General features: G+C 40.1%; 1 protein-coding gene across 2 annotated transcripts in view; it reads left to right on the forward strand.

Annotated features, from left to right (window-relative positions):
* The window catches only part of LOC116899391 (10 kDa heat shock protein, mitochondrial), a 47924-nt gene extending 23232 nt beyond the window's left edge, over positions 1-24692 (forward strand). Inside the window, exons 1-8 of one of the 2 annotated variants that reach the window (XM_032901114.1) lie at positions 627-753; positions 7653-7715; positions 13491-13591; positions 16727-16769; positions 17158-17244; positions 19908-19987; positions 21984-22095; positions 22741-24692. In XM_032901114.1, coding sequence (XP_032757005.1) covers positions 694-753; positions 7653-7715; positions 13491-13591; positions 16727-16769; positions 17158-17244; positions 19908-19987; positions 21984-22095; positions 22741-22872 — 678 coding nt within the window. In that variant the 5' untranslated portion in view covers positions 627-693 and the 3' untranslated portion in view covers positions 22873-24692. Of the gene's footprint in view, positions 1-626; positions 754-7652; positions 7716-13490; positions 13592-16726; positions 16770-17157; positions 17245-19907; positions 19988-21983; positions 22096-22740 lie in introns of those variants that run through there. The other variant, XM_032901116.1, reaches the window with a different exon arrangement.
* The last annotated feature ends 727 nt before the right edge of the window (positions 24693-25419 follow it).

The raw sequence follows: 25419 nt of genomic DNA on the forward strand, positions 1-25419 counted from the left end.
TATTTTAACTCTAACGCACAATAACAGATGTGCACTTTCTATCTCATGATGGGCATCTTTTATTTATTTTTTTTAATTTAGCATTGAGTCTATTATCTACGAAAATCAACTTGTCATTGAAAGAGTCCTTGACTTTTAAGTGAGAAGACCATAGACGCAAGGTTTATCAGTGCCTCCTGTCTTCCCCTTAAACCGACCCGGCCAATCTGATTCCAGATTGGGTAATTTCATGAAGATTCTATAAAAAATTCCCAGATTATCTGGGATGTTCTGTTCCTTAACTTCTGATGTGGTTTTGAAGAATTATGTTCTCATTTCGCTTTACTGGGATGGTCACTATTGTGCAAACTGCCCTTCCAGTCTATAGACAGTCGAAGGACAAACAGCCACAAGTGACGCAGGTTTTGGTCACCCGCACCACAGACCTTGGAAGCCGTTCTCAAGCCCAGCTTCCGGTCGCACATTCCTTTTCAGCCTTGGCAAAGCTTCTCTGGCTGTTCCTTGTGTGCTCCTCCCTCCGCCAGGGCTGCTTGTTCGGTACTCTTCCCATCCTGCCCCGCGCGGGCGGCGGCTGTTCCGCAGGCTGCCGCCCCTCCCCGCAGCCGCAGCACAGAGCCGCCGTGCCCCGCCCCCCGCGCTAGCTGCCGGCCCCCACATCCGGGTACCGACGCCAGCCGCCCAGACTCTGGCACTATGGTCATGGCGGAGGGGACGGCAGTGCTGAGGCGGAACAGGCCAGGCACCAAGGCGCAGGTATAGTCCCCATAGCTTTCCTGTCAAGGAGTTCGCGGGGCCGAGCCGAGGCTCTCCTGCTGGCGGGACTCTGTCCAGGAGAGGCCAGGGAGGACGGGTGGGGGCTGTGGCGGTGGTGGCTGGCCTGCGCTTCCGGAGCCGCGGCCCCTGAGGCAGCAGAGCCAGCGCCGGCCGCCCTGGAGGCCTGATAGGCTCAGGACCCTGGCGTATCCGCCGAGACCCGGGGCTGGCGCCTGTCACCGGCGACTGCTGCTGCGCTGCCTGCTGTGAGTGGCAGCTGACGGCGCCCGCGTGTAGGGTGGGCCAGCTGAGGACCTGGGGCCCTCCCTGCATCAGGACCGCCGGCGTCGAGGGCTGTAAACACTGCCCACCTCACCCGGAGCAAGCTTGGCGGGTGACGTACCTGCAGGTCGGCTCCATCCAGTTTGTCTAGCCGGATGCAGGTGGCAATAGTGTGCGTTATCCTCCTGTTTGTCTTTGCCACCACTCCCTTCTGCTTCCCTGTTGCTGTTCTCTGGTCCAGCAAGTTTTCGCCACCAGGTTGTGACTTGTTACATGTCATGCCTTACGAATTTCCTTGCTAATGCGTGTGGGAATGAACTGATTATGAGACACCAAAATACCCTAGTAGCCCTTTTAGTAGGGCACTGTTGGGGAGTAAATTGGTGCTCCTTAGGATTTGCAAGCCTGGGATGCCTCACGGTAAAAAAAAACAAAACAAACAAAAAACAAACAAAAAAAACCAAAACAAAACACAAGTTGACATTCAGATTTGATAGGATTAATCGGTTGGCGGAAATGGCCTGTCATTGAGTAGATGTTCTAAAATCAGAAGAGATATGTTTAAAATGTAATTTTAGCAGGCTGTGTTCTTGTTGCTGCCCAGCCTGCTGCCTCAAACCATGTACTGAGTAAACCTTTTCTTTTGAAAAGGTTTAGGGTAAGTGAAAATCAAAATACTTAATGCTACCTAGTTTTAGAGAATTATTGTTTTCCTTTCTTTTCTTCTTTTCTTTTTCTTTTTGAGACAGGGTTTCCCTCGGTAGCCGTGGCTTTCCCGGCAGTAGTTCTGTAGACTAGGTTGGCCTGGAACTCAAGAGATCCACCTGCCTCTGCCTCCCACTACCGCATCCAATTTAGAGAATTGCGATTTGTAGTTGATTTTGAGAAGGTTCTCAAAGTCAGGCTACCCTCGAATTATACTATATAGTTGAAGGTGACCTTGGATTCTTGGGTCCTCCTGTTTTCTACTACTCTGGGGCTAGAATTACAGTGCATACCACCATTCAGGGCTTATACAGTTTTGGGAAATGACAACTCTATCAATTGAGCTACATCCCTAGCCTTAGAGAATTGCTTTGAAAAACAAAAAACAAAAAAAGTCATGGGTCGTCAGTTGCCTTGATTCTGTTGGCAATTTGTATACTATGTATACTTTTTACTGTTTAACAACTCTTCTTTCTAAGGGTTTTCAGATAACTATTATTGTGCATAGGCAACATTTTTTCTAATTTTTAAGTGATTGCTTCCTTTTTAAAAAATTCTTGGAATTAAATCCAGGACTTTTCCTGTGGTAAATTAAGTGTGCACTTGTGTCTCAGCTGTATCCTTAGAGGAAAAATTGTTTAAACACTGCAGTATGTCCTTTTGCTATGCTGTTATGAGTAAGTCAAGTGAATAATTTTTCGATTTCCCACTTTATGAAAAGGTTAAATAAAATGTAATAGAGAAAAAAGAGGATTAAAAGAAAAAACTGCTTTTTTAAGCAACCTTTGCTGTTTATCACATACCTTTTCTTCACTAAAATAGGCCTGTACCAAAATGAAGTGTATTGTGTTACTGTGTTACATATGAGTAGTATGTGGCATATGCTTTGGGGGGTGGGAGGAGCTCATGGTCTCATGTATGCCAGGCTGACTGGCCTTGAACAGAGAGGTGAGTGACTGAGAATGACTTCTCACCCTGCCTCCACTTCCTGAGTGCTAGAGTCAGGCATGTGCTGCAGAACATTTAAAAGTTAGACTAGAACATAGATAATATTTGGTTGGTTTTTAAAATCTATTGACTGAATTAAATGAGCACATTTATTTGCTTCTTTATCTATTTATAAATGTGGCCTGGAACTAACAAGCTCCACCTGCTTCTGCCTCTCAGGTGCTGTTCATGTGCCATCATCACCGATGAATGAGAACATTTATTAGGCTGGATTTTTTTCTCCTAATGAATGTCACAGTTAAATGGCAAAATATTTCATAATGTGTTAACTTCTTTTTCCTTTTTTTCTTTGAGACACTTTTGCTTTTTATCTTGGGCTGGTATAAAACTTTCTGTGGAGTCTAGATTGGCCTCGGATTCTTGGGTCCCTTGCCACAGCTTCCTCATATATCTATATCTGTATCTATATCTTCTATACAATACATGTTTGCTCATTTGTTTGTTTGTCTCATGTAGTCCAGGCTGGCCTGAAACTTACTGTATAGCCAAGGATGACCTTGAATTCCTCTTCCTCCTTTGTGAACCAACACTATTGACTTTGTTTTGAGGCAGGGTCTTACATATAAGCCTGACTGTCCTGGTACCCACTGTGTAGCTTCTGTAAGCCTTGACTTCTTGATAATCCTACTTTAGATTCCAAATGAAGGGATTACATGTGTGTATCATCACTACTGGTTTGCTAATATTTTTCATTTTTTGCTAATAATTTTAATCTTTAAAAGTTGTGTGTGCATGTGTGGGTGTCTTCTCTGTAGGTGTGCATGGAGACCTAAGAAAGATTAATCTCATTCTGTGCCTTACTGCTTTTGATAGGGTCTCTGATTGGACCCAACGTTTAAGGTTTCATCAGCAAGGGTGACTAGCTAGCTAGAGAGTCCTTGGAACTGCCTGTCTTTGTCCATGCTGAGATTAGAGGCATGTGTAGCTGACTGGTTGTCTGACTTGCTTGATAGCTAGCCCCTTGTGCTTGGTACCCTCCTTCACTCTGCCTCTCTTGGTCTTTGACAGGATCACTCTCTAGTCTAGGCTGGCCTTGAACTCAGAGAGATCTGCCTTTCTCTGCCTCCTGTTTTGTGTTTTTGAGATAGGGTCATTCTATGAAGTCTTGGCTTATTCAGAACTTGCTATGCAGATCAGACTGGCCTTGAACTCAGATGTCTGTCTGCTTCCCTCTAGCATTATCTTGCCTGGCTTTTTAAAAAAATGTGGTGCTGGGGATTTGAACTCAGGTCCTCATGTTTGTGCAACAAGTGCTCTTACCCAAGAAGCCACCTCTCCTCAGCCCCTCACTAATATTTTAAAGGCAAAATAATCTATAATCTTTACTTTCTTTTTTTTTTTTTGGTTCTTTTTTTCGGAGCTGGGGACCGAACCCAGGGCCTTGCGCTTCCTAGGCAAGCGCTCTACCACTGAGCTAAATCCCCAACCCCAAATCTTTACTTTCTTAAAATTTATTTTTTATTAATGTGTATTGCATGCCTGTGTGAGTTTTGTGTACCATATGAATGCAGGTACCCATGAAAGCCAGAAGAGAACATTTGATCAATTGGAACTGTGGTCGTAGGCCAACTACAGTTGGTCACCTGATAGGGAACTAAAACCAGATCCTCTGTAAGAGCAGTAAGTGTTCTTAACTACTGAGGGCTCTCTCTAGCCCCTGTAGTCTTCACATTTTTTAAAAAAGATTTTATTTCATGTATATGAGTACACTGTAGCTGTCGTCAGACACATCAGAAGAGAGTATCAGATCCCATTACAGATGGTTGTGAGCCACCATGTGGTTGCTGGGACTTGAACTCAAGACCTCTGGAAGAATAGTCAGTGCTCTTAACCACTGAGCCATCTCTCCAGCCCTACGTTTTTTAAAAATGATTTTTATTTGCTTTAAATCATGTTAACATTCTTAAATAGTTTCAAGTTATTTTAAGATATCTGTTGCCCTTAACAGCTGCTTATAGATACTTGGGTCTTAGTTGGGGAAGAATCCCCTGAGCCTTTCCCCAGACAGACCTCGTATGCTTTGAGTTTAAGAGAGCAGTGGCCATGTCATGCCCAGGACAGTGTCTCACAACAGTCCACTACTTCCTCCAGTTCTTTTTAGATTTTTTTTTTTTCTCTCCTTCAAGACAGGGTTTCTCTGTCTAGCCTGGCTATCCTAGAACTCAGAGACGCACCTGCTTCTGCCTCTCCAGTATTGGGACTAGCGGCATGCACTGCCACCACTGCCCTAGGAGTTGTTAGATTTTTTGCTGTTCCTTCTTCCATGATGTTTTTCAGTAATGGGGTTGATACAGATGCCCATTTATGGCACTGGAGGGGTGAAGCAGATGCCCATTTATGGCTGAGCATTCAGTTTATTCTCATCACTTATGAGTCTGCCATTACCACTGCCTATTGTAATTATTCCTCTAGTTTTTTCTAGATATTTTTACTATGCATGCTTCCTCATTTCCCATCCATTTTTGAGACAGTCTTACATGGTTTAGACTGGCCTTGAACTCTATATAGCTGAAGATTATTTTGAACTGATCAACTTCCCCTCTACCTCCCAAGTGCTGGAATTATTTATCTGTTTTTGTTGTTGTATTTTTGTTTTTGAGACTTTCTAGCTCTGGTTGGCCTTGATACTTGATTGGTAGATCAAGCTGGTTTCCAACTGTCTTTTGTCTCAGCCTCTCTTGTATGGGGATTATAGGTTTGTACTACCACACATGGCTTAATATATGCATTATATCCATAAATATGCTTCTTTCCTTCCTTAATCTTTGGTTTGGTTTGGTTTGTTGAGACAGGGTTTCTTTCTGTAGCCTTGGCTTTTTTCTAGGTCCACCTGCCAGTACCTCTCGAGTACTAGGATTAAAGACATGTTACCACCACCACCCATAGCCCGTCCTTAGTCTTTTAAAAAATAATTATTTTCTATATATGAATGTTTTGCCTGTGAACCACGTGCCTGCATTGGCCTGAGCAGGGTAGAAGAGGACATCAGATACCCTAGAATTGGAATTACAGTCAATTGTGAGCTACAATGTGGGTGCTGGGTATCTTACCTGGGTCCTCTGAAAGACCAGCTTAACCACTAAGCTAATCTTTCTTCCTTTTTTTTTTTTGTGGGGAGGGAATTGGAACAAGGTTTCACACTGTACACACTGTAGCCCTGCCTAGCCTAGGATTCACTTTATAGCTCAGGCTGGCCTTGAACTTGAACAGTGATCTCCTACTCTGTTCTGGGATTATAGACATGAGCTACCCAACTACTTTTCATTTTCTTAAACTTTAATCATAAGGTGTTATACACTGCATTCTAGAGTTTTCCCCTCTGATTTTTCCTCAATTTACTTTTGTTGGTTAGTAAAGTCATTGGTTAGTAAGGTCATTGGTTTAAGAATCTTCCCCCTCCCTGAGATCATTTTAGCTTAGAGACATTTGTTGAAGACTAGGCCTATGCCAGGAATTATGCTGCTTTTTAAAGATATATAGGAGCCATGCATGCCTGGGCACTGGTCTGTAATCCCAGCTATGTAGAGAGATTGAGGTAGGAAGATTGCAAGTTCAAGGCCAGTCTGTAAAATTTAGTGAAAATGAAAAGTATAAAAAAGACTGGAAATAGAGCTTAATAGTAGAACATTTTCCTAATATACATAAGACCCCAGGTTCAATCTCTGAAAAAAACAAAAAAAGGAAGGTGTGAGATATATATGTAAGTCTTGCTGAAAAATCAAATAGAAAGGGATTCGAGACCAAGGCAAGGTATGCCACAAAATATTCCCTTTAAAAAAAAAATTGGGGGCTGGAGAGATAGCTCAGCCATTACAAGCACTGACTGCTCTTTTGGAGGTCCTGAGTTCAAATCTCAGCAACCACATGGTGACTCACAACCATCTGTAATGATATCTGATGCCCTCTTCTGGTGTGTCTGAAGATAGCTACAGCGTACTTATATATAATAAATAAATAAATAAATCTTTAAAAACAAGTTGGAGCTGGACAGTGGTAGTACATGCCTTTAACAGCACTCAGGAGGCAGAGACAGGCAGAGTTCAGGCCAGCTAGGGCTATTATAGAGAAACCTTGTCTTGAAAGAAAAAGAGAAATTTATTTGGATGACATCCTTCAAACTGGGGATTAAAATGCCTGCTGTTCCAACTTACCCAGCTCTGAATAAAAACATTTACAGATTTTAATTACAGTTGTGTTTGAGCAGTTGCCTGCGTGTGTGTCTGCACCATGTACATGTAATGCTCACAGAGGCCAAAAGGGGGCACTTGGTCCTCTGGGTCTGCAGTTAACAGACAGTGGTGAGCTGCCATGTGGGTGCTGGGAATAGAACTTGGTTCCACTGGAAGAGCACCCATTGATCTTAACCACTGAACCATCTCCCAGCTCCTACATAAATACTTTTTGATGAGAGTCATATTTCTATTTAGAAATTTAAAATTCTATTTGTAATTGGAATAGTAATTTATACTGTTTGTTTAAAATAGTGTTATAAAGTTATAAATTGCTCACCAATAATGCTAGCTCTTTAAAACTCTGATTTAGGTTTTGTTTTTTGTTTTTTTGATGTTTGAAGAAATTTTTTCAGTGCAACTTTTATGGGTGTTATCTAACAGTTGTAAACAAAAAGTGATGAACTTTTCTTTCCAGTTAAACAGTTCATGAAAGATTAATGAGAAATGTATTTGAGGGACTGTAGTTGCAAAAAATTACAATGTATAGTTTATTGATGTCCATTTAAGAATATCGACTAAGATTATTTAATTCATTGGTAATCACATTGTAAAGGCAGTTCTTCTACTCTGGTGTGAGGTTTGGATCTTTATTAAGAGTTGATGTTTATAGCAGCATTACTGTATCTTCCTTATTACTCTGTATGTGCTTTAACCATGAGTTTACTTTTATAGGATTTCTATAATTGGCCTGATGAATCATTTGATGAAATGGACAGTACACTTGCTGTTCAGCAGGTAATAAAATTTTCTTTTATAACTCATAACAAATATTTTATATCTTTGGCATAGTTGAATATTCCCATTTTGTGTGTGAGGGGGCACAAACCAGATTCCATTGGATTAATGGAATGGTCATTTAACAATGTAATCAAACTTCATTTTATTAAGTATGTTATGAAATTTGAATGTATAAGGAATTAAAAGTAATTAATGACTAAATAGAAATAAAGCTAATTTAGTGTCTATACGTTTGATAACATATTTTCGAGATTTGTATCTTTTTATGATTATGTTCATATTATACCCTCCAGTGTATGTGAAAACAGATGTTTTCTTTTGGCTCATTACTACTACCTCATGACCCAGTGTAGAATTGGTTCCCAAGGAGGGCTTCTATAGCATATTTTGTTTCAATAGTACCTTGGGAGATTTTTAGACAGTCTTGTTGAGAATCACTTTCTATACTATGTTAGGTCTAACCCCCAACCCCCATGAGAAAATAGTGGTCCTTTCAAATTGAATAGAATCAGGAGTTTGGTGAAAAAAGTATTATGCATGGCTAATTAAGGAGTTAATTGTGGTTGCCAGCCACAAAATCAAGCCAGTCAATATTCTAGCTTGTAGTTCATGAGCATCCTATCCCTAACTTAATTGTTACTGATAATTGTTGGCTTCTAGGGAAGAAGAGTTAGTTTTCTTTAAAGATATTGTTCCTGGTAGGTCTCCATGACATAGGTCTCCTGTTCATAGGTCTCACAAACGTATGAACAGCACAAATTGAAGTTGATGGATTATTAAATCAAAAAAGACATGAAGTGAGGGTATAGGGAGGTGGGGTGGGCCTGGGAAGAGTTGAGGTAAATAAAATCAAAACATAAAGTTCTTAGTTAATAAGAAAAAAAATAAAAGAATGGTAGAAAATAGGATATACAGGGGCAGGAGGTTTGGCTCAGTGGTAGAGCACTTAATGTAATATGCCTGAGGAACGAAGTTTGATTCCCCAGCACCATAGTAAAAAGAAGGTAATATTTAAAAAAGAAAAATATATCTGTAAAGCCACAAAACCAGTAACAAAAGCCAAAACAACAAAACCCAAAGAAATTGGTATGAAATAAATTAGATTAGGTATGGGTTAAGAAACATTTTTATTATTTTTTAGGGGAGTGAGGAGGTCATGTGCTGGGAATGAAACTCAGTGCCTCATACATGTTAAGCAAGTACACTACCACTGAGCTATTTCTACATTTATAGCTGACCTACTTAATACCATCATATTTGAAGTACATTTCCTATAACCAATACGGAACTGTGGGTTTTATTTTTTCATTTTATTAGTCTTTGTCTATTTCTATATTATTTAAAATCAAGTTATTTATAGATATATTTAGACTTAGGTTAACTTTTATTACTTTTTTTCAGTTCTCTCATTTTTAAAATTTGTAATTTATTTTGTGTGATGTTTCAGTGTCTTGTGAGTGTATGACTGTGCACCAGGTGCATGGTATAGGAGCCTGTGGAGTCCCCAGAAATGGAGTTACAGGCACTTGTCAGTCACCATGTGGGTACTGGGAACTGAACCTAGTCCTCTGCAAGAGCAACAAGTGCTCTCTTAACCACTAAGCCTACTGTCCGGTGGTGTGGTAGTGGGAGATGGGGAGCCCTCCTGTTTGCCAGGCTGGCCTCAAACTCAAAGTAATGGCCAGGGATGACCAATTCCCCAATCCTCTCAATCATCCACTTTCCTAGTGTTGGCATTAGAGGTGTGCAGCACCTTATCTGGTTTATGTGTTGCTAGGTCTTGAATTTGCATGCAAATTCATGCATGCTAGGCAGGTAGTTTATTAACTAGTTCTACCCCTAGTCTTCAGTTTGCTCCGTTTGTCTTTTTGTTCTTGTAAATCACTTTGCCCCTTTTGACAGGTTAATTGAACCTTTTAGCATTATTTTAATTGTAATTTTGAGTATTCTATGTTCTTTTGTTTCGTTTGGTGATGGCATAGATTACTAAAGTCTTTATTACATAGTCAACTTATGTAGAATCAGTATTTTATTATTACGGTTTTTATTACCCTTACATGGGCCCCTTTCCTCACTTTTTACTTACTCTTTATTACCATATGTATCTGTAGACATTCATTGAAATCCAGTCAGACAGTGATATTTTCTTTGGTAGGACTAAAGTGAATTTAAGCACTTCTTAGGTACTAGGCAATTTCTTTACCATTGAACTATGTATTTGTAGCCTAATTTTTTTTTTTTTTTTAACTTCATTATTTTACTGTCTGTGTATATGTTATCCTGTATGAAGGTAGTGTTGGCCATGGTGCTTGTATGGAGGTCAAAAGACATAGTTCTCTCTTTTCCGCTTTATTTTGGTTTCAGGGATTGAACTTGGGGTACCTGACTTGTGAAGCAAGCATTTTTTCTTGTTGAGCCTTCTCACTGACACAATGTTTCTTTTATTCTGGCTTATAGAGATGGAGTTTCAATCTCTATCCTGGTCTGTTCTTGAAATCATGACACTCATTTTGACCTCCCAAGAGCTGGAATTATGGGCTTGAGGCATCATACCCAACTTCAGAGTTATTTTTATCTGATTGAGATAAGGTCTCATTGTGTAGCTCTTGCTGGTCTGGCCTTCACTGTGTAGACCAGGTTGGCCTCAAACTTATAGAGTTCTCCTGTCTCTGCCCTCCAAGTTCTGGGATTAAAGTTTTACATCACCCTGTCTTGTAATTTCTGTTACTTCTAATGTTTTAACTTCCCTTCTATTTTTCTTCCCTTGAAGAACTTTTTAGTAGTTTTTATTTTAGCATGGTTTGTTGTCTAGGAATTCTCTTTTCTTTTGCTTGCTTGTTTTCTTTTTGGTGCTAGTGAGAGTCCAGAACCTTGCAATACTAGCAAATGCTATGGTATCTGTCTTTAATCTTCTTTAATTTGAAAATATCTCTACCTTCATTTATTAAGGATATTTTGGAAGATAGAGAATTCTGGTTGATAGTTCTTTTAGTACTTCTTTCATTTTTAAAAATTCACTTATTGGGAGGGAGATATATGGGTACATGTATGGAGGACAGTGGATAGCTTGAAGATAATAGGTTCTTTCCTCCCAACTTGTTAATCTCAGGATCAAACTCAACTTGTCAGGTGCCTGAGCCATCTTTCTGTCCCTCTTCCATGTTTTTTGATGAGAAAGAAATGGCTAGTTGATGTCTTCTGTAGGTCATGTGTCTTTTTTCCTTTAGTCTTTCTCTTAGTATTACTACAATGAAATACTTTAGAGTTCAGACAAATAACCTGTCTCAAGGCATAGGTCTGGAGCTCTTCTCTTCTCTTCTCTTCTCTTCTCTTCTCTTCTCTTCTCTTCTCTTCTCTTCTCTTCTCTTCTCTTTCCCTCTCCTCTTCTCCTCTTCCTCTCTCCTCTCTCCTCTCTCCCCTCTCTCCCTCTCTCCCTCCCTCCCCCTCCCTCCCCCCCTCTCTCCCCCTCCCCCTCTCTCCCCCCCCCCTCTCTCCCTCCCTCCCTCCCTCTCTCTCCTTGGAACTTGCTCTGTATACCATACTAGCCTCGAACTCACAGAGATCCATCTGCCTCTGCCTCCTGAATGTTGAAATCAAAGGCATGTAATGCCCATACCCAGGGGTTCTGGAGGTTTTTGTTTGAGATTGGATGACCCTAATGTTTCGTGACTCAAAGGAGTTAGATGACAACCATAATCATCACACTCAGGTTCTTGGGGATACTGCTTTACTCAAACCAGAAGAGAACTCAGCCTCACATCTAAGGTGTGCTTCTTTCACTCCTGAGCCAGAACTGGAGAGATTCTCTTGGACCAGTGGTTCTTAATCTTCCTAATGCTTTAGCTAACCCTTTAATATACTTCCTCATGTTGTGGTGACCTCCCAACCATAAAATTATTTTATTGCTACTTTGTAACTGTAACTTTGTTACTATTGTGGATCACAATGTAAATATCCAGTGGTCTTAGGCGAACTCTCATGAAAGTGCCATACAACCCCCAAAGGGGTTGTGACCCTTTTAGAGGTTGAGAACCACTGTATAGACTGATTTCAGCATCATAGTATTCACTTTTGAGTTTCAGCCTTTGTCAGTTTCGGGGAAGGAGTTACTGGGAAGAACAGTAAGCACTCACTGCCAGCTCAGTGACGTCTGTTCTTTCTGCTCTTTATGTTCTGAGACCCCAGATATTTGGTGCTATTTTTTGCATATTTATTATTTATTCGTATACCTCTACTTCCCTTCCAACCCCCTAATACTAGGTAGGAGAGGAAGAAGGTTAGAGGGGAAAAAGGGGTATAGACCTCTATAGGCTACTTCCTGCTGATTAGGGGTGTTGAATTTTGGGGTCATTTCAGTCTTCAGTGTCAGGATATCTCCAGCTTCTTTTGGTTGAACCACAACAACAGCAACTAAGAGCAGCAGAGGGGAGCAGCAGTCACCTCCTTTGTCTGATTCTTCTTTTTTTTTTTTTTTCCGGAGCTGGGACAGAACCCAGGGCCTTGCACTTGCTAGGCAAGTGCTCTACCACTGAGCTAAATCCCCAACCCTGTCTGATTCTTCTGAACACCTATGACTTCTCTCAGGGCTCTGGCATTTATACCCTTTCCAGGGTTCCTAGAGTCTTGTGAGAGGCTGAGGTGCAAAGATGACTTGAATGCTAGGCCAGTCTGGGCAGCATAGTGCAAACCCATTCTCTCCCCCCAATTCCCACAATGCAGGGGGTTTACATAGGAACTCAAATCCACTGTATTAGTACATGCCTGCAATTTCATTACTAAGAAGGCCAAGAATTTTTGTTGAGTGCAGCCTTGGTGATACATGCCTTTAATCCCATCACTTGGGAGGCAGAGGCAGACTAATCTCTGCATTCAAGGCCAGCCTGGTCTATATAGCTATAAGTGCCATATCTTGCCAGGCCAAGGTCACCTAATATGGACAGGAGGAATAAGGCTGGTTGCAGAGTCCACAGCAAGACTTAAGCTGTGGCAATTATATTGAGAGCAGTCAGACTTTGTATACCTTTATTAGAAAGAGAATATGGTGGCAATTGCCAGGATCTATATACTTGTAGCTGTCAGGATACGATGATGTTTGCAACTTTACAGGGTAAACAGGATTAGTGTCTAAAGATCAAGTGTCCTGTCGAGCTTCTATGCTGCTTTGACTTCTAACGGAACATACAGAGAAACACAAAGTGTCCTGAACACTTTACTGCCTGAGGGAGTGCATTGGTATCTCTCAGGAATGGCAAGGCACATTGAAAAACCTATGGCATATGCCTCTCAAGGTAGCTAAGCCAAACCAACTCTGGTTCTCTGCACATAGCAAACTCCAGGACATCCAGAGCTATGTTGTCTCAAAAACTAAAAAATTAAACATACTTAGAATGAAATTTAACATTTAGTATGTATTAGGGTTTTACTGCTATGAACAGACACCATGATGAAGGCAACTCTTTTAAGGACAACATTTAATCGGGGCTGGCTTACAGGTTCAGAAGTCTAGTCCATTATCATCAAGGTGGGAACATGGCAGCATCCAGGCAGGCATGGTGCAGGGGGAGCTGAGAGTTCTACCTCTTCATCTGAAGGCAGCTAGCAGAATACTCACTTCCAGGCAGCTAGGGTAAGAGAGTCTTAATGCCCACACCCACAGTGAGACACCTACTCCAACAGGGCCACACATTCTAATAGTGCCACATCCTGGGCTGAGCATATACAAACCATGACACAGTCGAACTTAATTAACCTTAAGAACTTCTTTCTTTATAGTATATTCAACAGAACATAAGGGCAGACTGCTCCAATATTGACAAAATTCTTGAACCACCTGAAGGTCAAGATGAAGGTGTATGGAAGTATGAACATTTAAGGTAGGTCTTTATGAAATCTCAACATAGTACTAACAGTTCTAGTAAGAATACATTAATAAGTACCTCCTGATGAGAATTATGACTCAAAATTTGTGTACATCAGAACAATTTTGGTGTGTCTTTTGGTTTTGAGATAAGGTCTTATGTAGTAGCCCAGGCCTTGATCCACTTTTCTTCACCTCCTACAAGTGCTGGGATTGAAGACAAGTGTTATCACAGCTGGCATGGATCTTGAACTCTTAATTCTCCTGCTTGAGCCTCCTGAGTACTAGAATTAGAATTACAAGCATGCAAATGATTACTGTTAGTTCCAACTGAGTTATAACTTGATTCAAGTCTCCTAATAGCTCATACTGAACCTCTGTGATTAGGAAAAGGTGCCCCTTTGAATGGCGTGTAATCATGGTAGAGGTGAGGATTTTAGCTCTGAATTGTGTTTTCATTGTGCTCGCTCTGTAGTAGATTGACTTACAGCTGTCAGTTTGTGCTCTTTGCCAGATTATACCTGCAGCACTGCCAAATGAGTTAGCGAGCCATGTAAGCCCATGCTTATCACTCCAGTCTTTGTTACTTCTAAGTGAGCCAGAACTCAGAACCATGTAGAACACAGCTTCCTGATGAAGTAGTGGGCAGTGAGAGGTGATTCAAAGATAGTGTCCTTTAGTGTGACCCATCTTCCTGTCACGGTGTTATTTTTATAGTCTTAAGCACAGAATTACCCAGCATTTGGAAGGGAAGTATAATCATAAAAAAATGAAAATGTATGTTTTACTTTTTGTCTTTTTCCATTAAAATAAACTTAAATAGGCTGGGCATGATGACAAAGCCAGATTTCTGTGAGTTTAAGGCCAACCTGCCAGCAGGTAGGTACTACATAGTGAGAACCTATATCAGAAAAAAAAGAGCAATAAATAAATATGCTTAAATAAATAGTGATTTTAATTAATTAGTTTCATATATGTCTTTTTTCTTTTTTTTTTTTCTTTTTGGTAACCTGTTTCATGTTCTAAATGTAAGGCTTTAATATTGCATTTTTGGGGAATCTAAGTGTTTTTGTTGGATGAAGAAAGAGTTATTTCTAACACTTGATAGAGTGGAATGCTATTGTCATAGGTAGAATTTTTAGAGTGACACATTCAATAGTGTGACAACTATAAAATAATTTATTTTTATTACAGGATTGTCTTACATCAAATGTCTACTTAAAATTGTCTGGCATTCATTATGATTTCCTTTATTTTTAGTATCTTAAAAATGTTGAGGGGTTGGGGATTTAGCTCAATAGTAGAGCGCTTGCCTAGCAAGCGCAAGGCCCTGGGTTCGGTTCCCAGCTCTGAAAAAAAAAAGAAAGAAAAAAGAAAAGGAAAAAAAAATGTTGAGAACTGGGCATGGCTGGCACATTCATTGATGTTAGATCTTGGGAAGTGAAGACAGGAGCTAAGGTCATCCTCAGCTGCATATCAAGTTTAAGGGCTATGTGAGCCTACCTCAGAGATGACTGCTTAAGGAGTAGTAAATGGATTTTAGGCATTGCATAGGCTTTACAATTTTTAGTTTTAGAAAAAAAGAATATCATGAAAACACCAAATACTAACAAAAGTCAGGAAGTTATATTCATACATTCAAGATGTACGTATTACATGTATTCTGGTATGTTTTAATCTATGCATGTAAACAGTAGTGAAATGAAGAATTTAAATTGTGTACATTGTATGTAGGATAGCTTTTGAAACTTTTCTGTTATTTATATTTTTGCTGTGCTGGGAAATGAACCTAGAACCTTGTACATACTAGGTTCACTAGTGCTCTACCACAGAGTCATGGTGTCAGCCCAGACTGTTTATTTTGTGTGGTGGTGGTGGTGGTAGGGGTGTGTCTGTGTGTGCACGCACACGTTCCCTCATGGATATGTGTACAAGGAACCATCTATTGTTTGCTACTTTTTTTTTCCATGTGTGTTATACATTCATGTGTGTGCCTGTTTGTATTTTTATGTGTATCTGAGTTTAGATGGCATTTTTTTTTTCTTCTTTTTTTCTGGAGCTGAGGACCGAACCCAGGGCCTTGTGCTTGCTAGGCAAGCGCTCTACCACTGAGCTAAATCCCCAACCCTTAGATGGCATATTTATGTGGACACCTGAAGTCCGTACCAAGATTCTTCTTTGATTTCTCTCTGCCTTATGTGTTGTTGTTGTTTTTTTTTTTTTTTTTTTTTTTTTTTCGAGCTGGGAACTGAACCCAGGGCCTTGCGCTTGCTAGGCAAGCGCTCTACCACTGAGCTAAATCCCCAGCCCCTCTGCCTTATGTGTTAAAACATACTCTATCAATTGAACCAGCTTGCTCGAGGGGTCCATCCCCCCTTCTCTACCTTTTGAGTGTTAAAATTTCACAAGGGCCACCAAGCCCACCTGGTGTGCTCAGTCTTTATTTTATTTTATTTTATTTTTTTGGTAGGGTGGATTAGGAACAGGATCTCTCTTTATGTAACCTTGGCTGTTTGGGAACTCATTATGTAGAATAGATTGGCCTTGAACCTACAGAGATATATCTGTCTCCTGTCACCAACCATCTCACTTTGCATGATTTAGTGTATGTTTGTTGTAGGTTTTTGTTTTTGTCTTGAGACAGGATTTATCTGTGTAGTAAGCCTCAAGAAATCCACCTGCCTCTGCCTCCTGAATGCTGGGATTACAGGCACGTGCTACCATGTCTAGCTGAGCATGAAAATTCTAATCTATAAAAAAGTTTAGACTTTGTGTATAACTGTATGTGAAAATAAACACATAATTCTAACATAACTGAAACATCTTCCATGTTTAATTGTACATATCAACACCTTCCTGTCCTTCAGCTGATCATAATCAGAAGTTTTATCACATATACACAGTTAATGTGAACACCTTGGTAACATACCTGTATACAGTTCTGACAACCGCATTACAATAGATTCTCAGAGGGCTGATCCAGTCAAAAAGTACTTGTTTTCTTAGAGTCTTGGTGAAATTTCTAAGTTTGTGTCCAGAAAAATTAAACAAATTTTTATTCTACAAAAGGGTAACCAGCTTGGCCACCTTATGAAATAGAAGTAGAAAATACATAAAGCCTGGATAATAAATGTGCTTTTTGCATTTTTAGGCAATTCTGCCTTGAACTAAATGGACTTGCTGTCAAACTTCAGGTAGTATTTTCTTTATATTAAAGCCATAATTCAAAGTTCTTTCTGATTTTTAAAAATAATTTTATATGTTTTATCCAACATTTTTTTTTTTTTAAAGATTTATTCATTTATTTATATATGAGTACACTGTAGCTATCTTCAGACACACCAGAAGAGGGCATCAGATCTCTTTACAGATGGTTGTGAGCCGCCATGTGGTTGCTGGGAATTGAACTCAGGACCTCTGGAAGAGCAGTCAGTGCTCTTAACTGCTGAGCCATCTCTCTAGCCCCTATCCAACATTTCTAATTATTTTCTTTTTGTATTTTATATAGAAATGTTTTAACCCAAATGACACATTTTTTCAATATCATTCTACATATTAAAAACATACAATTATTTTTAACAGAGTGAGTGCCATCCTGATACCTGTACTCAGATGACAGCAACTGAACAATGGATTTTTCTTTGTGCAGCTCATAAAACTCCAAAAGAGGTAAGAATTGAGAGCTTTCAGTACCTGGTCATTTGGCACCGTTACTCTGGTGCTAAAGTGAGGCAAACATCTCAGAAGGGGCATTTGGGGAAGTAAGTCTGCTTACATGGCATCCAGGAAACAGTGAAGCGTCAGGGTCCCAATGCCTTCTTCAAGGACACTGCCCCATGACCTGCTTCCTCCAACTAGGCCTCATCTCGAAAAATTTCTACTACTACCCTGAAAGACTGGCCAGTTGGGAACCACATCTTCAGCAGATAAGCCATTGGGGGGATGTTCCATATCTGTATATGAACAGAAATATTGTGGAATGTAGTGGGTGTAGTTAATGTTATAAATATACTAAAACTGCTGAATTTGTTTAATATATGTGGGTGTGATGTACATGCAGTTGTGTGGGCAGGTGTGTACATGCACCTATGGAGACTAGAGAAGGCCATAACCCTATACTCCCGTGAGGCTGGTCTTTCATTGAACCTGGAGCCAGGCTGGTAACCAGCAAGCCCTAGAGACCCTCTTTTTCCTCCCCCACCACCCAAACCATGCTTAAGTTCTAGGTGCTTCTGGTCTTGTCAGCATTTTATATGTATGTTTGGGATTTGTTCTCAGGTCTCGTGATTATACTTAGTCACAATCATCTCCCAAGACCTCCAAAACTACTGAATGTTATCTAAAAGTGTGTGTGTATGCATGTACACCTGCATGCGTGCACGTGCACCTGCATGCATGTATGTGCCTACTGTTGCATAAATATATGGAGGTCAGACTTATGTATAACAACTACAACCTTGTATAAGTCATTAATCATTCAAAAATTTTGTTTCTCCAGTTCTACTGAAGGCTAGAGTAGGTAATCCAGTATTCTTCCTGTTCCTAAACATTGTTTTTTAAGGTTTAGTGTTGGAATGAAATTGGGAAATTAGTTAATGTATCTTCTAGAAGCCTGATATTATAACTCACAGTGATAACAGCTTTATTTATTGATAGATGTATTTCATAATCATTCTGAAATTGGAAGGCACTTTTTCTTAGAATATGTTTGTGTCTTTAGAGTAAGATACCTGACATGGTTAATCATATTCTTGATTGGATTGAGAACCGGTTAGGGGATGAGTAATATATAAGGTATATCAGAGAGCATTTACAGATAATTAATTAATCATGAGAGCCCTGATGTAATAAATGGTTTAATATATCCTAATGGATATAAAGTTTGAACAGTGTTGAGAGATGGAGGAAATGAAAAGGCTGAATTTGGTTAGAAGCATGATGCTGGAGATTGGTCTCTGAAGGGCATTTTCTTACTTCACCGCTTCCTGTCTTTGTTATGCTTCCTGTTTGCTATGAGTTGATGATCCCTCCCTCCACAGTCTTTCCACCATGGTGGACTAAAACCTCTGAAAAGAAACCTTCCTTGGGGGTGCGCTGTGAGTGGCGAGGAGCGTGTGGGCTGTGGGCTGTGGCCTGCACCCTGCACACAGCCCTGGCCTCTTGCCTGCTGTGGCCCTGGGCACCTAGCGCTGCCACTGTCTGCTCGCTGTGCACCGGATCTGCTTTGCTGTCAGTGCGTAAATTCACAGAGAAGCACGAATGGAATGGGTAGCAGCAAAGGATGGTATTGGAACAGTGGGAATCAGCAACTTTGCACAGGAAGCTCTGGGAGATGTTGTTTACTGGAGTCAGCCTGAATTCAGCTGGGACAAAATTGGACAAACAAGAGGAGTTTGAGTTTGGTGCTTTGGAGAGCGTGAAGGCTGCCAGCAAACCCTACTCTCCTCTGTCAGGAGAAGTAACTGAAGTCAGTGAAGCACTTGCTGAAAACCCAGGGCTCGTCATGAAATCCTGTTATGAAGATGGTTGGCTGATCAAGATGACACTGAGTGACCCTTCTGAGCTGGGTGGATTAATAAGTGAAGAAGCATATGAGAAATATGTGAAGTCCATTAAGGAGTGACCATGGCATCCCTCCACTTCCAGATAGTAGTGGGACGTGCCCTGTTCTAGCATGCTTGTCCTAACTAGTGGAGAGTAGAGGACTGGAAATCACTTTTAGCAATACTGATGGAAAGGAACAATTCTTGACAGTGTTACTTAAGGCCCACCCCCAACTTCCTAATGGATACAGATTAAACATAGTGTACAGATTTTTGATAATAACCATAATAAGTATTTAGACAAAGGGTTAAGTTGTAGTGTTTAGAATTCTTAAGGTTATCTGAGGTACATAACGAGTTCCAGACCAGCCACAGTTACATGGTGACACCCTACCTATTAGTTATAAGAATTTCATAATTCAGGATAACACTGGTGCATCTTAGGTAATTTTGTAACTTGCCTATATCCGTCACTAGATTTTGGTCAGACTTTGTGTCTTCTCTCTTATTGGAAATGCCTGGATATGCAGGGAAGTGTTGTTACAGTGTCAGATGCAGGAGAGTACTGTCTGTTTCACCATGTGCTGTGTTGGCTGTTGTTTTCCCACTGTGAAGCACTGGCTTTGCAACACCGTGAGAAACAAAGAAAACATTCATCCTCTTTAAAAACCTTCCTCCTTTATGTCGCTTCAGTCAAGCATTTGGTTACTGTGGTAAGAAAACCTAGGAAACATTACCTAAGAAAAGGGGGGCCTTTTTGTTAATGCATTTGAATTTTCTCTTTTCTAGTGTCCTGCCATAGATTATACAAGACACACACTGGATGGTGCTGCATGTCTTCTGAATAGCAATAAATATTTTCCCAGCAGGTAAACAAAATCTTTAAACATGATATACAGTTGACTTGGTCAGATTGAGTTTGAAATTAAGGTTGTGGTTAAGCATCAGAACTTGTCTCTCTCAGCTCATATACTAGTTCAGTCAGTCCCTGGTGCCCTGTGCTGCTCCTTCTCCAAACTTCTCACCAAGCATTAGAATCTGCTTCCCCTGAAAAAACAAAGGAACGGACTTGCTTAAGGGGGACTGCTTGTTTTTCTTTATTTTTGCCTGTAGTTATTTTAAGCAAAACATTAACATATTTAATTATACATAATAATGGCCATCATTATGGCATCGGTGTATATAATGCATTTATCATATACATAGTGTATTTTGATACTATTTGCTCTATTGCCCTCTTACCTCATTCATCCCTTTCCTCTTCCTCAACAGGGCCCCTTCTGTTTTCTTGCTTTCTTCCTCTTCTTCCCTTCCTCTCTCTGCAGCCCCCTGCTCCACCTTTTGACCCACTAAGTTTCATTAGGGTTGTTTAGATACGTGAATGAAAGCTGTTTACAAAAGCATGTGCACTTTACGCTAGTGTGATTTTTCTCCCCACCAATGGTTAACTGAATGTATTACATGACAGACTGAGGCACCTGCCCCTGTAGAGACAGTCACAGCTGTTATGAGTTCAAGAGTGCATCGGTAGCCCATGTCAAACCTGGAAGTTAGCATTCCACACTTCCTCTTCCTCTAACTCTAAATTACTACTTCTAGGTATTCCTTGAGCTTTGAGGGGGCTGATATTGATGTCCCATTTACAGCTGAGCACTCAGTAGTCACTCATTTCTAACACTTTAACCTGCTTGAATCTCTACAGTTACTCTTGACTGCTACAGAACAGGTTTGGCAGCATGAACAGTTACTTAGAAGGCAACTTGATAGGCATAGCATGTCTTGTTTGTAGTTTTTTGTTTTTTTTTAAGCTGTGGGGAAAACTTGCATGTTTTATATTACCCATGTGGTTTATGAGTCTTCCCCACCTCCACCCCTCCAGACATGATTTTTCTTTGTGTATCCCTGGCTGTCCTGGAACTCACTCTAGAACAGGCTAGCCTCAAACTCACAGTGATCCACCTGCCTCTGCTTCCCAAAGTGCTAGTGTTAAAAGATATGTACCACCACTGCCCAGCAGTTTATTACTTCTTAAAAAAAAAAAAAATTATTGTTTTTGAGATTGAGTCCCACTTGAACTCACTGTGTAGATCAGGCTGATCTTGAACTCACAGACCCACCTGTCTCTTCTAGCTGGGACTAAAGACATGTGTAGCTACACCCAGCATAACCGGTGTTTTGAGACAGGGTCTTGTGTAGCCCCATGCTAGCCTTGAACCAAGCTGTTCTTGAAATTGGGTGATCATCCTTGTAAGAACATGCCAGTCCTTGTAAGAACTGAAATTACAAGTCTCTGTACTACCCCTGGCATCTGACTGGTCTTTGTTACGAAGTAGATGGGATTAGGGGATTTTTTTTTCCCTCTAAAATATAATTAGCTTCATATGTCACCTAAAATTTGTGGGGATAAAAACCACAGAAAACATCTAATTTTTCTCTCAGTATTATATTCTAAAAGAGAATCAAAAATACACATATTTTGATTTCCAAAAACACAAAGAAAGCAAAAGCAGATTTTATAGGAGAAAACAGTGAATCCTCCCAGCAGTTTTAATTGCCTGCAGTAGACAAACTAGCAGTAGTGTGAAGTACTTTTAAAGTATTTGGTTTCTTTGGTTTTGTCTTAGTAAGTTTTGAGGTATCAGGAATTCATTTTAACTGCATTATACTTTGTGGAAGTTTCAGACGTTTTTACTAAGGTGCTGTAGTGAGAGCACTGACCCAGGACTCTTTACACTGCACTGTAACCTTGATCAGGTATAACCTTGCCTTGGGTATAACCAGTACCACCCTTGGGAATCCAGAAGAGTGGACTGTATATCTCTAACATCTGTCCAACCTGTGACTTGGTTTCTCTTCTCTTTTTAGGGTTAGCATAAAAGAATCATCTGTAGCAAAACTAGGATCAGTGTGCCGTAGGATTTATAGAATATTCTCACATGCCTATTTTCATCACCGGCAGATATTTGATGAATATGAAGTAAGTATGTGTCTTAGCTTGCTTTATATTGTTGTGATAAAGACCATGACCAAAAGTAACTCGGAGAGGAAACGGTTATTGCTACTTTCAACTCTTAGGTTTGACTCCATTACTGGGGAAACCAGGACAGGGACTTGAGGCAGAAACTGGAGCAGAGGCCATGGAGGATTACTACTGCTTATCTTGCTTCTCCTGGCTTGCCCAGCCTGCTTTCCTTTTGTTGTTTTGTTTTGTTTTGAAACAGGTCTCATATAACCTTGACCAACATGGAACTTCATTATGTAGACCAGGTTGGCCTTGAATTCTTAGAAATTCCCTGATTGAGTCCCCTAAGTGCTGGGACTAAAGGCTCAGCCTGCCACCTTATACATCCCAATAACATCTGCCCAGGGATGGCACTGTGCACATCAGTTAGGGATAAGGCCAGCACAGGCCTTGCCCACAGGTCAATCTTGTGGGGAATTCTCTCAGTTGGGTTCCCTCTTCCAAGATGATTCTAGTCAAGTCAACAGAAAACTAACCAATTACTAATAATTACAATTATTGTAATACATTCTTGTCAGGGTGACAGTAAAGTATTTTGATATTACTTCTAGCCTTTTGATTTTGGGTAGTAAATGACTTTTTTTCCCTTCCTTTCTACAGAATGAAACATTTTTATGTCACCGGTTTACCAAATTTGTGATGAAATATAATTTGATGTCGAAGGATAACCTGATTGTACCAATTTTAGAAGAGGAAGTTCAGAATTCAGTTTCTGGGGAAAGTGAAGCATGAAGGAATCATGTAGAACAATGTACTGATCACATAATTAACAATTATGTACTGTATATATATCATTTTAGACACATCAATCATGTATCCATATTATAGCTTATTTGTTTAGTATAGGTTTTTGTATGCTATGTGTTGCCTTTTTAAATGGGAAAAACATTTTAAGTTATTCATGAGCTGTATATTCACTGGTGTGGCACTCATGGTTTTTAAATAAGTTTAGTATTATCTGTTTATAATGCCTGTTAATAAAAGAATTTACAGTTTGGTATAATTGCTGCTAAACAATCATTGGATCACAATCCTCTCAAATCTATAAAGGAATGAACTTGTGTCTCACACAAGTATTTACAATTACTAAAGAGAATATTTTGTTTTCACCCCTAAGATTTAATATTTTAGAAAATTCAGTAGTATTCCATCTGTACTGTTAATTTTTCCAAAATGAGATAAAAGTGTTTAAGAGTTCTGTTTATAGCTTTTGATATGCATAACTGATTATGTGTGTGTTCAGAGAAATTCGAGGAGGTGTTAGTAATAAATTATCTCTCTCTTCTACATAAAGTATCCTTTAGGTCAGTGTACATGGAAGCATTACCTTTGCTATGGCAGTGCATTATTAAATACATGGTGAGGAGGAGGAGGCACATACATGATGTTCCCATGGACACCCACCCGCCCCTTGTTTCCCTTAGTCCTCTGGGAAGTATACTAGTCATGAAATTTACTTACCAAGCTATGGTTAGTGGTGGCTTTTCCCTATTTATACTGTATTAATTGCTTACAGAGCATACCTCATACTAGCAGTGACGTTACACTACAGGGAAACTGGACTGCCTACCTTTGTTTTTTAAAATGGTTGTAACTACTTAGAAAATAGTCCTTAATATAGTTTGACTTTTCCTGTTAGTAATATTAATCTTTTCACCTAGCCCTAGGCAGCATTAAATAGATATGAAAAAAGATAGTGTATTTATTTTATTCTCCCTCCTTAAAAGCTTATTGTTCTAATTATATGCACATGTAAGACTATTTACAATAATTCACAGGTTAAGTGCTGTTGATAAGTGGTCATACTTTGATTTCTTATTTCAGTGTCTTAAGAATTTAAGTGCAGACTTATATAACATGATTGGTGGAGTTTCTCTTTAAACACTGAGGTCTCTGTGCCACACTGTAGCAAGGCACTGAGGTGAAACAGAGACCTGTGCAGTTGGGACAGTTGAAGCCATCTTTTCCAATTTAATAAACACAAGAAACGTCTTTTTTATTTAAGAGCTATTTGCAAATGAAATTGAAAAATGCATTCATCTTGTTTGTTTTCCTAATTATTTGAAGAAATGATTTGTATTGTATTATAAGGCAAGTATACACAGAAAAATTGGGAAGTGAGAGCAAACTGAGAGTGTGTGTATAGTTGACGCCTGTCTGAACCTGTGCTGTGCCAGCGGTCACAGTCATCACTGTACCTGAGCCCACAGTTATCTTCTGAGAAGTTCATGTACGCAGTGAATAGAACATTGACTGAAATTGGGTGTTTATATTACTGTCACCATAAATCATTGGGGTTAGTAATTTTAATAAACTTGGTAGATATGAGAGACTAACCTATACTAAGTTCATAAATTATACATAGCCTAGTAATGTTGCCGTTCTCTAGTTGGAGTCCCCGGTGGAGTCCTGCCGTTTGACTTGCTCAGTGAGCAGTTAAGGCAGTGACTGGGTTGGAGATCTGACTGAGTAATTGGAACACTTTGTGAATATATGGCTTAGTGTTAACAGGAAAATAAAGTGTGGTTTTCTTTTTATACTTACTCCACCCTCCCTGTAGTATGTGTGAAATTGATCATAAATCTGCAAAAGCATCAGTTTGTATTCTTGCTTTTGTATTCATACTGACACCTCACTAACTCTCGTAGGTAAGATCTCAGTGAAAGTTTGTGTTTTAATATTAGTTACATAATTTTGAAGATGAGTAGTGGTTTAAAAAGTGGCTGGAGCCATAGTTGTGGGGCACACTTAATCCAGCAGAGAGAGGCAGAGGCGTGTAGCCTCTGGGCTACGTGAGATCCAGGAGAGCTCAGCAGGTAAAGGTGATTGCTAAGATGACTTCACTTTCAACCTGGAACTTAGAGAGATACAACTCCTGCGAGTTGTCCTTTGACCTCTATGGATGCCATGACTGGCATGCACCTATCTACATAAAATCCAAGTTTTTGAAAATTAAAAGATGATTAATGGGGCTAAATGTTAGAAAGGAAAAATGGGAACGGAGAGAACGGCTGACAAGATGACTCAGCGGGTAAAGGTACTTCTGCCAGGCCTGACGACCTGGATTCAGTCCCTAGAACGAACGTGGTAGTAGCAGAAAACTGACTTCCGCAGGTTGTCCTCTAACTTCCGCACATATTTGGCATGTGCCAGCCTCCAAGTGAATGGAAAGGTAAACTTAAGAGATGATTGCAGAGCTGGGGAGATGGCTCAGTTGGTAAAGGGCCTGCTGGCAAACGTGAAGTCTGAGTTGGGTCCCATGCAGTGTGCTTGTAATCT

This window comes from Rattus rattus, chromosome 4, assembly GCF_011064425.1.
Source record: "Rattus rattus isolate New Zealand chromosome 4, Rrattus_CSIRO_v1, whole genome shotgun sequence".
Classification (NCBI taxonomy): Eukaryota; Metazoa; Chordata; class Mammalia; order Rodentia; family Muridae; genus Rattus; species Rattus rattus.